The sequence below is a fragment of the Anomaloglossus baeobatrachus genome, chromosome 6 (genome assembly GCF_048569485.1).
Source record: "Anomaloglossus baeobatrachus isolate aAnoBae1 chromosome 6, aAnoBae1.hap1, whole genome shotgun sequence".
NCBI classification, from domain to species: Eukaryota; Metazoa; Chordata; class Amphibia; order Anura; family Aromobatidae; genus Anomaloglossus; species Anomaloglossus baeobatrachus.
Window position 1 is genome coordinate 520162151 of NC_134358.1, and position 14851 is coordinate 520177001.

Consider the following 14851-nt stretch of genomic DNA (forward strand, 5'->3'; position numbering starts at 1 on the left):
CTTTTTTTTGGATCTGATGCTTTGGAATTGGATTAGATCTCAGCCACATTAAGTATTCAGAGCTAGAGGGCATCACTATGCCTTATCACTACAAAGAAAGACAGGAATCTGGCATTGCATTAAGGACTCTCCGCTGTCTGGTAGGATGTCTTTTGGGAACTCATGAGCTTAGAGGAGATATAGAAAAACCTGATTACATTCCATAACACAGTCTTAGGTCATTTCTGAAGATGTGGAAAACTTTTAGAAATACCTTAACTCACGGAATACAGTCAAAACTAGACTCCAAAGAAAATGTTATCTATTTCATTAGAGAATTTTTAACTCAATAGATTTTGGCGGATTTTATTTAATGTGGACCAGAATTTTTCCTGTAAAAAAACGTAATAAAAACTTGTTTGAATTGAAAAATAAAGTATGGTAAAAAGTTGGAAAACTTTTTTTATTTTTTCAGTCTGTTGAGCTTTATTAATATTAACTTAAAACTGGACATCTCCTTTAATATACAATTTAATTAACCCAATTTTAAACTTAATTTCAACCAAATTTTAAGAAGTCCAGGTCATCTTCAACCAGTGAAAAAAAAAATCATATTGCTTAAAAGACTGTTGTGACGTCAGGTCTACACATATTTAGAACCTCCAATTTATTATCCAATATTCATTATTAGTGATGAGCGAATACCAAATATTTGGGTTATTCGTGCCGAATACCTTGTACTATTCCAAGGTGAGAAAAATCCAGCATCGGAGTCCAGTAAATATAAAAATTCGTATAAATTTATTAGAAATGCATTAAAAAATCCATCATGTAGAAAATAAAGTCCATGAACAGGGCAGAAAACGCGTTTCGGACTTTGGCGTTGTCACCCTAACTCTAAAGGCCCCGTTACACGCAACGATGTATCTAACGATATATCGCCGGGGTCTCGGATTACGTGATGCACATCCGGCGTCGTTAGCGACGTCGTTGTGTGTAACAGCTCTGAGTGAGTGTTAACGATCAAAAATACTCACCTTATTGTTGATCGTTGACACGTCGTTCATTTTCATAAAATCGTTGCTGTTGCAGGACGCTGGTTGTTCATCGTTCCAGCGGCAGCACACATCGCTACGTGTGACACCACAGGAACGAGGAACATCACCGTACCTGCGGCTGCCCACAATGAGGAAGGAAGGAGGTGGGCGGGATGTTACGCCCGCTCATCTCCGCCCCTCCGCTTCTATTGGGCGGCCGCTTAGTGACGCTGCTGTGACGCCGCACAAACCGCCCCCTTAGAAAGGAGGCTGTTCGCCGGCCACAGCGACGTCGCTAGGCAGGTAAGTTCCGTGCGACGGGTTTTAACGATGTTGTGCACCACGGGCAGCGATTTGCCCATGATGCACAACTGACAGGGGCGTGTGCTTTCACCAGCGATATCGCTAGCGATATCGCTGCGTGTAAAGCCCCCTTAAGAGTAATGACGCCAAAGTCCGAAACGTGTCCTCTGCCCTGATCATGGACTTTATTTTCTACATGATGGACTTTTTAATGCATTTCTAATAAATTTCTACGACTTTTTATATTTACTGGACTCTGATGCTGGATTTTTCTCACCTTGGATTCTAGCCTGCTGACCGTGCACAGCCCGGTTTTGTGTGTCTCCTGGATTGGGTGAGCTGAACAAACCTTTTTCCTTCCTAGTACTATTCCAGTATTCATCACAAATAATAAACCTAATGCAAATCAATGGGGAACCCGAGCATTTTTTGGGAAATCTTGAAGAAAAATGCTTGTGTTCCCCCGTGACTTGCATTAGGTTTGTTATTCATGACGAATACTGAACTAGTACCAGGTATTTGGTACGAATAATCCAAACCCGAATATTTGGTATTTGCTCATCGCAATTCACTATATATGTATATAAAAGACTACATGTGAAAACCATAGTAGGAAAGAAACCTTGAATCTAAAAATCTGACCACCTTTTTTTCAGCACCAACAGTTGTTCCCACCACACCCAAAATCAGTGCTGAAGATGAGTGTGATGATGACCAGATTCCCTGCCACAGTGGGACCAGTGAAGATTACAAGCTGACAGGTAACAATACCTTTCTGTGGCCATTTTCATTTTGCTAGTATGAGATATTGATGAAGCAATTACATGAGACTACCTAGAGCAGTGTTAGGTTAATTCAATCACTCCATATGAATTGTAGCTTGGGTGTCTGAAGCAGCGGTGGCGCACCGCCAGTGTTCGCAGACCATGCTGCCGCTATGGGGTCCGTGAGTCAGGGAGGCCAGCGCCAACACTGAGCTCCCCCCCCCCAGCATTACACTTTCAATGCTGATGCCGATACAGTTGACAGCAAAGATGAAAGAGGGAGCGCTTCCCTGTCCACTCTCTCTTCCATCATTCCTCCACTACATCTGAGATCTGAGAGTTTACGCAGCGGGTGAGATGACGTCACTTCATCACACCCACTGTGCAGAGAATTGAAGACTCAGCTTTAGATCCCTCCCTGCCGAGACCAGAGCAGCGGGGACCGAGAAGAGGTGTGTATTTTTTTTTTTAAATAAGTGAGTACACAATGGCAATAATACTACATGGATAACTATAGGCTGTGCATTATGTATGGTGGACTATGGGCTGTGCATTATATATGGAGGTGCATGATACTATATGGAGGACTAGGGAGAGGTGCCTTATATATGGATGACTATGAAGGGTGCATTATACAATATGGATAACTATGGAGGGTGCATTATACAATATGGATGACTATGGAGGGTGCATTATACAATATGGATGACTATGGGGGTGGAATATACAATATTAAGGACTATGGAGGGTGCATTATATATGGTGGACTATAGAGGGTGCATTATACTATACGAAGGACAATGTGGGGCCCATTATACCATATGGAGGACTATTGGAAATGCATTATACTATATGGAAGGCAATGTGAGGCTCATTGTACTATATGTAAGGCTACAGTATGTCGATATGCCATTATAATATTTGGAGGGCTAAGTGAAGGCTATTATACTATTTGGAAGGCGATGAGGGAGCCTTTATACTTTATGGAGGGATATTGAGTGCCATTATACTGTATGCAATTAATTATACAGTGTGAAGGATTGTGTGGGGTCCATCATACAATATGGAGGGCTCTTTGGGGGCCATTATACTGTTTGGAGGGCTAGTGGGACCCTTTATACAGTGTAGAGTGATGTGTAGACCCATTATACAGCATGGAGGGCTGTGTGAAGGTCATACTTGGGGATTATACTGTGTTGGGATCACCATACTTTGCTGGGGTAGCAGTATAGTCCCATGAATTTGTTTAGGTGCCGTATTAACAAATAATATAACACTAATCCTTCAGAAAAATAGCATTGGGTGTAAGCTCTAATACTAGACCTAACAATACCAAGACCACCAGCCATACGACTAAAGTCAAGAAAATAAATCAAACGGAATAACAAAGTGATAGGTTTAAAAGCTCAAAATTCATTATTCTCCCCGGACCTCTTTGGTTACACGTCATAAAACTTTACATGTTATTAACACATCACCTGCTCGGTGCTTTATATAACTTTAACACATCCTAATTGTTGAATATTTTGGTGGAAAAAATATATATGTGTAGACCCCATGAAAAGATTTATCAAATCCTAAGTCTGGAAAATATTATCTTGTACCATTGAAACAAAGGTTGTTTTAGGGTCGGTATTAGCCAACAAGTCAACAATAGTCCAGTTTAGAATTTCTTTCGTTGGTAATTTTCATTTTAATTGTTGAGAAATCCCAACCCAAGAGTAATATAAGCCACTGATGGATGTGAAGCTTAACCACATGGTCCTTGTTAAATATCAACATGGTGTTATGAGGGTGGATGTTTTTGCCTTTTTTATGCAATAATTACTGGATCCTTAAAAGCCTCTTTACTTTCCTGGCTTGAAAGTTCATTATCTTATACGGGATGGTGGACAATGGCGCAGGATATTTGAGTTTCCCAGAACTGTTGTAAAAGCAATAATCCAATAATTGCCCAGATTGCTTAGAGATCTATTACACCTGTTAATATTTTCAACAAGTCACACAAGCTGCCATTCATATGTAATGCGATAGTCAGACGTAGATCATTTGGGATCATTTACTTGAGGGTAAGTTATAAAATGAATAAAAAACACATGAGTGACACAAGCCCCGGTAATTGTTACCAGCGCCTCAAGTGTGAATCTCATTTTAATCGATGCCAGTTTCACTTCACATCAAAGTTTATTACGGTAAACCTATACCCTTTGATATTGCCAGGAGTTCATCCAAATGGAAGAAAAGTAATCTTTTCCATTTCATATTTCTTTTTTTCATTTTTGCGTTATATGAATATCTTAGAATACTGTCATCATTGAATTTCAAGAAAAAAAATTCTGAAGTTTGTTACAGAAGTATTTTTATATGCTCATACTTTGCAAACAACTCAACATAGACACATAAAGATGAGATCTCTAACAGCCACATCCACAATCTTCACTGTATTTGTGTACATGGCAAGCATTACAGACCTATATAATCTTCAAGATCATCCAAAATTTCTACAAAGACATACGACATTGTGTTTTTTAAGCATAGAGCAACTTTTAGGCTGTGTACGCATGTTGCGTTATTTCGTGCGTTTACACAGCGTTTTAAACTGCAGCGTAAATGCTCGTTGTCTTGGAGTAACCCTCGACTCTGCTCTATCCTTCAAGCCACACATCTGAGCCCTCGTCACCTCATGCCGACTACAACTCAAAAATATCTCTTACATCCAAGCCTTCCTTAAACAAGAATCAGCTAAAATGTTAATACATGCCCTCATCATCTCCCGCCTCGACTACTGCAACCTCCTGCTCTCTGGCCTCCCTTCCAACACTCTTGCACCCCTCCAATCTATCCCGAACTCTGCAGCCCGCTTAATCCACCTCTCCCCTCGCTATTCCCCAGCCTCACCACTCTGCCAATCCCTTCACTGGCTTCCCATTGCCCAAAGACTCCAGTTCAAAACATTAACCATGACCTACAAAGCCATCCACAACTTGTCTCCTCCTTGACCCAGTTTTCAGGTACCTACCTGCACGCAACCTCAGATCCTCACAAGATCTCCTTCTCTACTCCTCTCTTATCTCCTCTTCCCACAATCACATACAAGATTTCTCCCGTGCCTCCCCCATACTCTGAAACGCTCTACCCCAGCATATCAGACTTTCTCCTACCGTGAAAAGCTTCAAGAGGAACCTAAAGACCCACCTCTTTCAACAAGCCTACAACCTACAATAACCCTCAGTCCAGTACACCACTCCGCAACCAGCTCTGTCCTCACCTATTTTACCCTCACCCATTCCCTGTAGACTGTGAGCCCTCGTGGGCAGGGTCCTCTCTCCTCCTGTACCAGTCTGTTTTGTACTGTTAATGATTGTTGTACTAGTTTTTATGTATATTCTTTTTCACTTGTAAAGCCCCATGGAATTAATAGCTCTATAATAATAATAATATATAATAATAATAATGCATTCTGCGTCCCCAGCAAAGTCTATGAGAATTAAGCAAATTCCATGCACACGTTGCGTTTTGAAATGCAGCATTTTGGATGCCAAATATTTGACAAAATCGATGCGTTTAAAAAAGCAACATGTCATTTCTTTTGTGCATTTTGGATGCTTTACCCTCTCTGCCTGTCGGAGAGTACGCATGCAGAACGCATCCAAACTGCATTCAAAATGCATTCAAATTGCATCCAAAACGCAGCGTTTTGGATGCGTTTTGAAATGCACATGCAGTGACAAAACGCTGCAGTTTATTTGTCAAGCCACTACGCAGCGTGTGCACATACCCTAAACCTGTGACTTACATTTTTAGTACTAGTCAAATGCTGCTGTATGGAGCAGGCTCAGCACCTGAGCCTGCTCTACAAAACAAATGTCAGCTGTGTTATACATCCAGCACCTGTCTTTATCAGAAGCGATCAAAGCAAGCTCTGATCTCTGCTCTTTAACTACGTCATCATCTTGGCACCCCACAAAGCTAAGTCACAGGCTGGGCTTCATAAAGACTGTGAATTTTTTACTATATACTGCAATACTGAAGCGATTCATGTCCCCTTGAGGAGTATAAAATACAGTAAAAAGAAAAAAAGGTTTATTTAAAATATATAACATTTTAAGTCGCTCTTTTTTTCCGGCATTGTTCACTGTGGGCGTGGAGTCCAATGTGCCCAAGTGCTGGAGCCAGACTTATAGAGTCAAATATGCCTGATTCATTAAGAGACTCTTCATGACTCAGGCACATCTGTAAAGTTACATGTGCCTACGAGCGTCTCTCTACAAGTATTACTCCAGGCAGGGACTAGAGTAAGATTTCTAATATAAGGCACGCCGCAGCTATTAAGTTAGAAGAGTTGAGTTTTGGTGTCACACCCCCATTTTGTCATAGCTTTGCTTATTTTGGAAGAGCTGGGCAAAACTGGAGTGAAGACGCCAAAAGTCGTGAAATGTTTTCTGATGTTTCAAAGCAGTTAACTCCGTAATTCTGGAATAGTCTCATTTGATGAATTGGGACCTATAGTTCTTGGAAAAAGGGAGCAAAAAGTAAAATAAAAAAAGAAAACAAAGTATCAGGATCTTAAATGTATTGTGAAATGAAGCATTACTTGGGTCCTACTGGAATAATTATGCTGTCTGTGGTATTCGAAAATGTGAACTGGAGGTAGATGATGGATACATGGTGAGTCATGGTACCAGTAAGATCTCTTGTGATGGGAAATCTTACTGGTTTTTAATTGCCTTAATTTCCTCAAGCATTTAGAGTTGAGTAGAAAGACTTGAAGGAGCCTGGTCTAACAGCCATGCTTGTAGTCCTTGGCTGCCGAACCAGAGCTCTCTATACCAGACATCATCCCTGGCACTTCTTCTAACTAGTAAGCCTGGCACATCGTCATGCATATGTCATGCTGGAAAGCCGAGCCTACTATTCAAAAGAAATGCCTGAAAAGCCGGCAGGTTGGACGAGGTTTGTAGAGCTCTAATTTGGCTGCCATGGACTACCGATGCGAAGCCGGTGTGGCTGCTGCACCAGATCATTTTGCTCTACTCTACGAGCATTCCTTGAGAAAACTCTGATTTGAAACCTATTATATTCTGTAATTCATGGCTAGATTGTTAAACTTGCTTTACTTTTTGCATTAAACCAAAGTGTTTGCCGTTCTGCTTGTAAATTGCTATGTGTTCAAGGCTGTGAACTCCCGAGGATGAGCACCACATACATCACTATTGAACACAGAGAGTGCTGCCAGCCTTGACAATTGACTGTTAGCTTCGTGCAGAGAATGGCTGGTTTTCACCAATTACCTAACAAGCAATTTTTCATAGACAACAATGATTACTGCCAACACAACATTTCCTGTTTTCCGATAATCCATGCACTCAACATAATAAAAATAAAAGAGAGATAATATACGCCAATCAAACAAGTTCCCGGCACTCGCACGCCCCATCCTCTCGCACCGGTGAACACTTTGTGACGGTGCATCTGATATATAGCGCATGAGTGTGATCTGCACAACATTACCGCTCTATTAATATGACTGATGTACAATATATTACCATTTTTATTATAGACGCTACTTTTTAGCTGTCGTATTACATTGGAATCAGTAGCGCTTGCAAAATGCAATAATAATGTTAATAATGTTCTTTATTTTATTTTAGCTGGAACTACAATTCAAAGTACGGAGACACCAACAACGGAAGACATCACAAAATCAGGTAAAACAGATACACTACCTGCTTATTTATTGACACCATACTGTAACTTTAGCATGGACGTCTGCCCATGTGTCAGCAGGTGACAGGTCCATGGTATAGAACAACCCATATGCTAATCTGAGTTGTCCTTTACAATATCATGGTCAAGATAGAGGCCATTTTGATCCACCAAATAAAATTTTTGGGACATAACACAGACCTATGGACTGTCATACAGCCTGTCCAGGGGTCCTTTATTCAAGAATGACGCCTTCTTCTGTGTATATTCAATAATTGCTTGTTATATTTCCTCGGCTTCCTTGGGTTTTCTGCGGTTACTCAGTTTTTTGCTACTTTTCAAAAATATAATGGTCCTGATTCATTAATATTAATGGTTTGTATCCCAGTCTTAAGGAGTTCAGGAATAATATGTGCTATATTTATTAGGAGATGAGCTCCACTTACTGAATTTGGCGTATCTTATCATTGGCTTGGATTGCGCCTCGGGACTAGAGTGACATTTGTGGTGTAAAAAATGTTGGCGCTATTGATGAATTTGATAGTCGGCTAAAGCTCATGTGTGCCAACTTTTAAGAATTGATTATGGGAAAATTGTGTTTTTTGGCATAAACCCTCCATTTTCTCTGATTATATTCTCTTTTGGCCCTAAAATCTGTATTTTGATGCTGAGTCTGATAAAACAATGTCACGGGTGACAGACAGTCATGTGTTTTCGGGCCATACAAGGTCACAGCGTTTGGCTGCACAAAATGCTCCCTGACTTTCCCTTGTTCCTGCTGTCAGTATTCATTGGTATAGGTAACTTTCCTGCCAAATGCATCTCTCCCCCTTTTGGACACAGCAGGAGCTCGCCTTCCACCCAGATGCTTATCATTAGTATTCTCTTGGTGATTATATACCCCTTCCTTCCTTTGGACTGGTGCTGGTTATATTCTTCAGTTCATTCAAACCCTGGGTGCAAGCAAGTGGCTTGTACTCCTCTCCTCTGAAAACTTTGCTGTACTTCTACCTGAGTCATTTAATGATAAGTAGTTCATACTTTTCCCCTGTGTGTGTCCTCCTTGTGTCTTCTATAGTGTTTAATGGGGTTGATGAAGAACTCATCCTATCCGCTCCCTATTTAGGGCCCAGCACTAGGGATAGCTACAGTAGGGTCAGGTATCCAGCTCAGCACATAGGTGCAGAAGCTATCTAGGGTGGTGAGGGACTCCAGGGACCAGCAGTAGGTTTGGTCAAGGGTCATCATCTTTCTTTTCCCTAGACACAGGATTTCCCTTCCCTTCCCTTTTACCGTGCGCTTGATACTTCCCCATACCTAGCGTGACAAACAGCACCCCAACGTCAGTATAAAGGACAATACTACGAAAACTCTGCCATGGCGGGGATTTTCAAACTGTTTTGGGAGTCCCGGAGGACTTTGCTTGCTTGAGGAGCCACCTGGGCATCTCTGGAGAGTAGTTATTTTAGTCACCTAGGCTGAGTTCACATGTCCTGTAATCATCCGTTAGAATGGATTCTGCAGCGATCCGTTGGCACAATTATTTCTGCAGAATCCGTTTTTTTTAACATGGGAATCTATGTAGAACGGACCCGTTAAAGGATTGTTATTTATCTTCCATTTGAAACGGTTCCTGTAAGAAAAAAATGGATCCGTAACAAAGGCAAGAAAAATGGATGGCTAAATAGTAATCTGTTAACGGCGCATTGACTCCAATGTTAAAAAAAAACGGATCCGGTAGAAATCAGTTATTTAGCAATGGACAAAAAAGTTGTGTTAGTAGAACTTTTTTTCCCAACGGATCTCTGCAGGACCCATTCTAATGGATTATTACAGGACATGTAAACTCAGCCCCTTATATATAGCGCTATTAATTCCATAGCGCTTTACAGACATCATCATCAATATGCCTTTGCTTGGTGATTTGTGCTTCTTTAGTGGTCATATTGATACTTCTTATTTTCCGAACTGATGCACAGACCATTCCATTTTTTACTCTCTTTCTCTGGAAAGTGTCGGAGCATCTGTTCCTGTTTGTTCCATAAATATATTTGGTCCCTTTCTCCGCATGTAGATTCTCCATGGTGAGCAGAGGAATGTGCCATGTTTGTGTGAATGCTAAGCAGCTCAATTTGCTAAGAGAGGATTTAACGAGGCCTTTTCAAAACTTTTTCATTTACCTCCTTTTTATTTGCAAACTTAATTAAATAGGATGACAGCGATGTGGGTGAGGATCAATAGTGTACTCTGGCGGAAAAATAATAAGGACCTTTTTCAAGATAATCGCTGGCATGTAAATGTTAAGTGTCTGAACCACTTGTAGTTCACAGTCAGACTTTTATGGCTTCATCACTTGTTTCACTCTAGCATATGGGCAAAGTCACACAGTCACTGTGTAGTGCAGGTCAATGACAGCATCACTTATTTTTCTTGACAAAACTATGAATAGATCTAGGAAGGAAAAAACATGGATTCTGGATGACATGTATTGAGTCTTTACAAACCTGTTGGCACTATATCTTCCATAATTTCCTCTAAAAGCAATACTTGTCCATTTTATGTCATTCATTAGTAAATTTAAAGGAGTTTTCCCCCCAAAAAAAGTATATATAAATGAGCTGTTATTGGTAAATTATAGAACTTTCCACGTATGCTGACGTTAGTCTTGATCACTTTGTTTTGGTTCCTGTAAAGGAAGGAAGAGTGCAATCCACAGAGAACTGATACCCAATGCCATATTCTGTTGAAAAGAAACTGTCACATGATTCTAAGTGCCCAAACCAAATGTAATGCCTGCCACCGTCCCTGCCACGGCCAGCCTGCGCCCTTTTTCACCTCTTCAGCTGTCCACATGTGTTCCTGCTCCTGGGGCCTGCACACGCAGCACAGGTCTCCTGAGGGTGCACTTAGGGTGCGTGCACTCTAGCCTGCTCTGCTCTTAAAGGTCCAGGGCACCATTACCCAAAAGTGCCTCTTAGCCTATGGCTGAGAGGTACTAGGTTTTTAAGGCATCCTCCCACTAGGGGAGGTGCCTGGGCAACATTGTTAGTTTGTTACTGTTTTGCTAGCTAGTTGTCAGGTCCCGTTGATCCCATGCCCATTACTGGCTACTGTACCCGCTAAACCATACCTATCTCTGCCATATCCTCCATACTTGTCTACACCTGCCAACCTGTGTGCATCAGCTGTTGCGCCTGCACCTACCTGTACTAAAGACTCTGCCTGTCCATACCTGATCCCGTCCCTTCCCAGGGAGTCAGCTGACACAGTCCTGAACACTGCCCTGGCAGTGGTACCTGGTGTCTACCAGTAGCTAAGCCCATCCTCACCATCAGAGGCTACGGCAAATACCCGTTAGACTCTTAGTTAACCTCCTTCCCAGGAGGTTTTACACCAAAAGGCTCCTGAATCAAAACCTGGATGCACGATTGCAGCTAGGTTTGTTTTTCTCTAAAATGCTCTGATGTTTTAGAGAAATTATCTTTTGAAGATCTGGCTGGGTATTATAGAGATGTTACCAGACCGGCGTGGTCACTGACTGGCTTCTCCCCACACTGATTTAAGTGACTGACAAGTCTTTTCCATGTGTGTACATAGGGAATGACCCATCAATCACCTGGAGCATTGTGTGGACAGTCCACCCCCACAGGACTAGTCTCATTTTTCTGTGGATCTAAAAACTACGCAGCCACCAAAACATACCTGCTGTAATTGTGCAGCAAGGGTCCAATTAATGCTGCTCTTGGTTTGGGCAGCATGAATCTATTGACAGATTCCCTTTAAATGGATAACATCTGTTTTTTTCATAGGGCCATTGATGTACGTTGAACCTTGACTTCCACAAAACAGATCAAAGGATCACAGTAGCACCCTTACATGGTGGCGTACACTCCAACAATGTATTTTTCTTAATAGACAATATATACTATGATTCAGTCATTGCCTCCACTATTGGTATCACATGTTCAGTAGTGCAGCATGACATTATCTGTTTCCCACATTCAGATTAAAGTAAAATTACAGCTAAGCATATGTTCAACCTATCAATATGTAGCGCCATATAGCATTCCCTGCAGCTGTTATTTCTATATTATAAGTTATTGGAATCTTCCAATTTTTATCTGTCAGAGCCACGTGACAAGACGGCAGAGGAGGCCTCAATCCAACACTGTTCAATCTCCAAATTTACATTTCTAGATAATATTTTACTGTTGGGTTTGTGCAGCTGTCAGCAGTCATGAGACATCGATCTCAGTGATTGCATAAATTCTCACAAGAAACCTTATCTCTAAATAGACCAGGTTTGGCATTAACACTAGTAAATGTAATGATATTGTAGTTACGGAGGTGGCAGAGCTGAATTTGCCACTTTAGGCAGCTCATATTCATTAAATTAATACTGACAAGGGCTATTTTAACACCAAGTGCAAAGACTTTATGAGTACCTCCATCAGTACCTCAAGCTCAGATGGTCCTCAGAGTGATTGCCACAGATGCCCCGTGCAGTGCCCTCTGAGTTGGCGGTCACATTGTCTGAGCCTGGGCTTTGCCACTCTGTCTAATGTGCGCACACCTTCCTTCTTGTAATGATGATGTCATAGTTGATGTCATCATCACATGTGATGCCAAATGGCGCAAATGGCAGCTGTACCATTTTCCCTATAGATAAAATGGATCTCCATTGAATCTGCATGGTGACCACCACAATATGTAATGAAAGTGGATATTGTCAGAATTAAAGTATATTTTATGTGAAAAAAAATCCTAATCATATATACCAGGATGTGGAACATATATGCCAGGATGGGGACCATATATACCATTGGGGGACATATATACCAGGATGGGGGGCATATATACCAGGATGGGGGACATATATACACCAGGATGGGGACCATATATACCAAGATGGGGGACATATATACCAGGATGGGGGACATATATAGAGGATGGGGGACATATATACAAGGATGGGGGACATATATACCAGGATGGGGGACATATATACCAAGATGGGGACTATATATACCAAGATGGGGAACATATATGCCCAGATAGGGGACATATATGCCAGGATGGGGACGAGATATACCAGGAAGGGGGACATATATATCAGGATGGGGGACATATATACACCAGAATAGGGACCATATATACACCAGAACGGGGATCATATATACCAGGATGGGGACATATATACCAGTATGGGGATCATATATGCCAAAATAGGGAACATACGCCTGGATGGGGACATATATGCTAGGATGGGGGACATATATGCCAGGATGGGGACTACATATACTAAGATGGGGACATATATGCCTGGATGGGGGACATATATACCAGGATGGGGACATATATGCCTGGATGGGGGACATATATACCAGGATGGGGGACATTACTACATAATGATGGGGGAGGGCACTTCATATGGATTTATAGGATTTAGAATGCTACAGGTGCCCATACTTCCGACTAACATTGGGGGAACCTGGTCCAAATTTTGCACTGGGGCCCATCGCCCTCTAGTTACACCACTGGTCATGGCTTGACTTTTTACACAGATAGCTCCTACAGGACTGCACTGGTATCAATGAGATCTTTACCACCAGCCGTTCTTCACAGATATTATTAAAGGTAGAAGGCATGGTGAGGGGCCGGAGGGGCTTCCTGATACTACTGCCCATATAGTGTATATATGATATTCCAATATACACATATAATGTGGCTACAATATGCAGAGTTGAGGATTGTGTTAGTGAAAAACACATAATAAATTTGACTGGTTACATAACGCCATTTTACTGATTTCATGTCTTACCTTCGGTACCTGGCAGCGCCGTGTGTAACAATGTAATTCCATCATTCAAATTACAATGTGAACTTTGTAGATGGAATATCTCTAAAGAATCATTTGCAGTGCCCCAGATGTACTGTCACCACAGAAACCACAGCAATCCGCGGCCACTTATTCCTGCAGTCTCAGAGCAATACCCATTATTACTATGCAGCTTCATTCATGATATCAGGGCTATTACACCGCGCAGTATAAGAGAAAACCTATTTGGTTTCCCTGTGAGCTACTTAGTTGTAATAACCTTGGCACAGCCATAAGATGCCACTAGACACGCAGACTTCCCATCCACCTGATCTCCGTCCTGAGACAGCGCACACTGGAAAATCTGCTTTTTTTTCTTTTCGAAATGGAGAAAATACCATAGGGAAAAAAATTGGGACTGAGGTAATTGAAGCAGCACAAAAGCTACAAAGACAGTTAAAAATATTTTCTTCCCTGCTATAGCTTCCCTAGTCGGCTTGTCAGGCGCTAGACATACCATTATTATTACTACTAATCTTATACTTTACTTCTCCAGCTGAAGGTTTGCTTCAATAATATCCAGATCAGACAATCTTCTGTGTGCTAAACAGTCAGGATCTCAAACTGACGCATTGACCTACACTGATACACAGTACCAAACCATCAGCACCGGAGAGATTGGTGCTGCTCATTAGTGATGAGCGGGCACTTCCATGTTCAGATACTCATAGTGATAAGCGAGCACTACCATGCATGGGTACTCGTAGTGATGAGCGAGCTCTACCATGGTTGGGTACTCGTAGTGATGAGCGAGCACTATCTTGCTCAGGTAATCCTGGTATTGAGCGAGCGCTACCATGCTCAGGTACTCGTAGTGATGAGTAAGCACTACCATGGCCGGGTACTCGTAGTGATGAGCGAGCACTACCATGCTCGGGTACTCGTAGTGATGAGCGAGCACTACCATACTCGGATACTCGTAGTGATGACTGAGCATTACCATACTTGGGTTCTCATAGTGATGAGCAAGCACTACCATGCTCTTATACTCGTAGTGATGAGCAAGCAGTACCATACTCGGGTTCTTGTAGTGATGAGCGAACACTACCATGCTCGACTATTCGTAGTGATGAGCGAGCACTAGCATGTTCGGTACTTGTTTAGAGCAGATGGATGTTCTTATGGGCGAGGCTTGAGTCCCCAAGTATAATAGGAGTCAATGGGGGACATGAGCATTTTTCTGG

The 14851-nt window shown here is 41.8% G+C and overlaps 1 protein-coding gene across 1 annotated transcript in view; it reads left to right on the top strand.

The window, feature by feature from the left end:
- NRP1 (neuropilin 1) overlaps positions 1 to 14851 on the top strand; it is a 259574-nt gene that overhangs the window by 224190 nt on the left and 20533 nt on the right. The window contains exons 12-13 of the mRNA XM_075315483.1: positions 1976 to 2080; positions 7735 to 7791. Of these exons, the coding sequence (XP_075171598.1) occupies positions 1976 to 2080; positions 7735 to 7791 (162 nt within the window). The remainder of the gene's footprint in view (positions 1 to 1975; positions 2081 to 7734; positions 7792 to 14851) is intronic.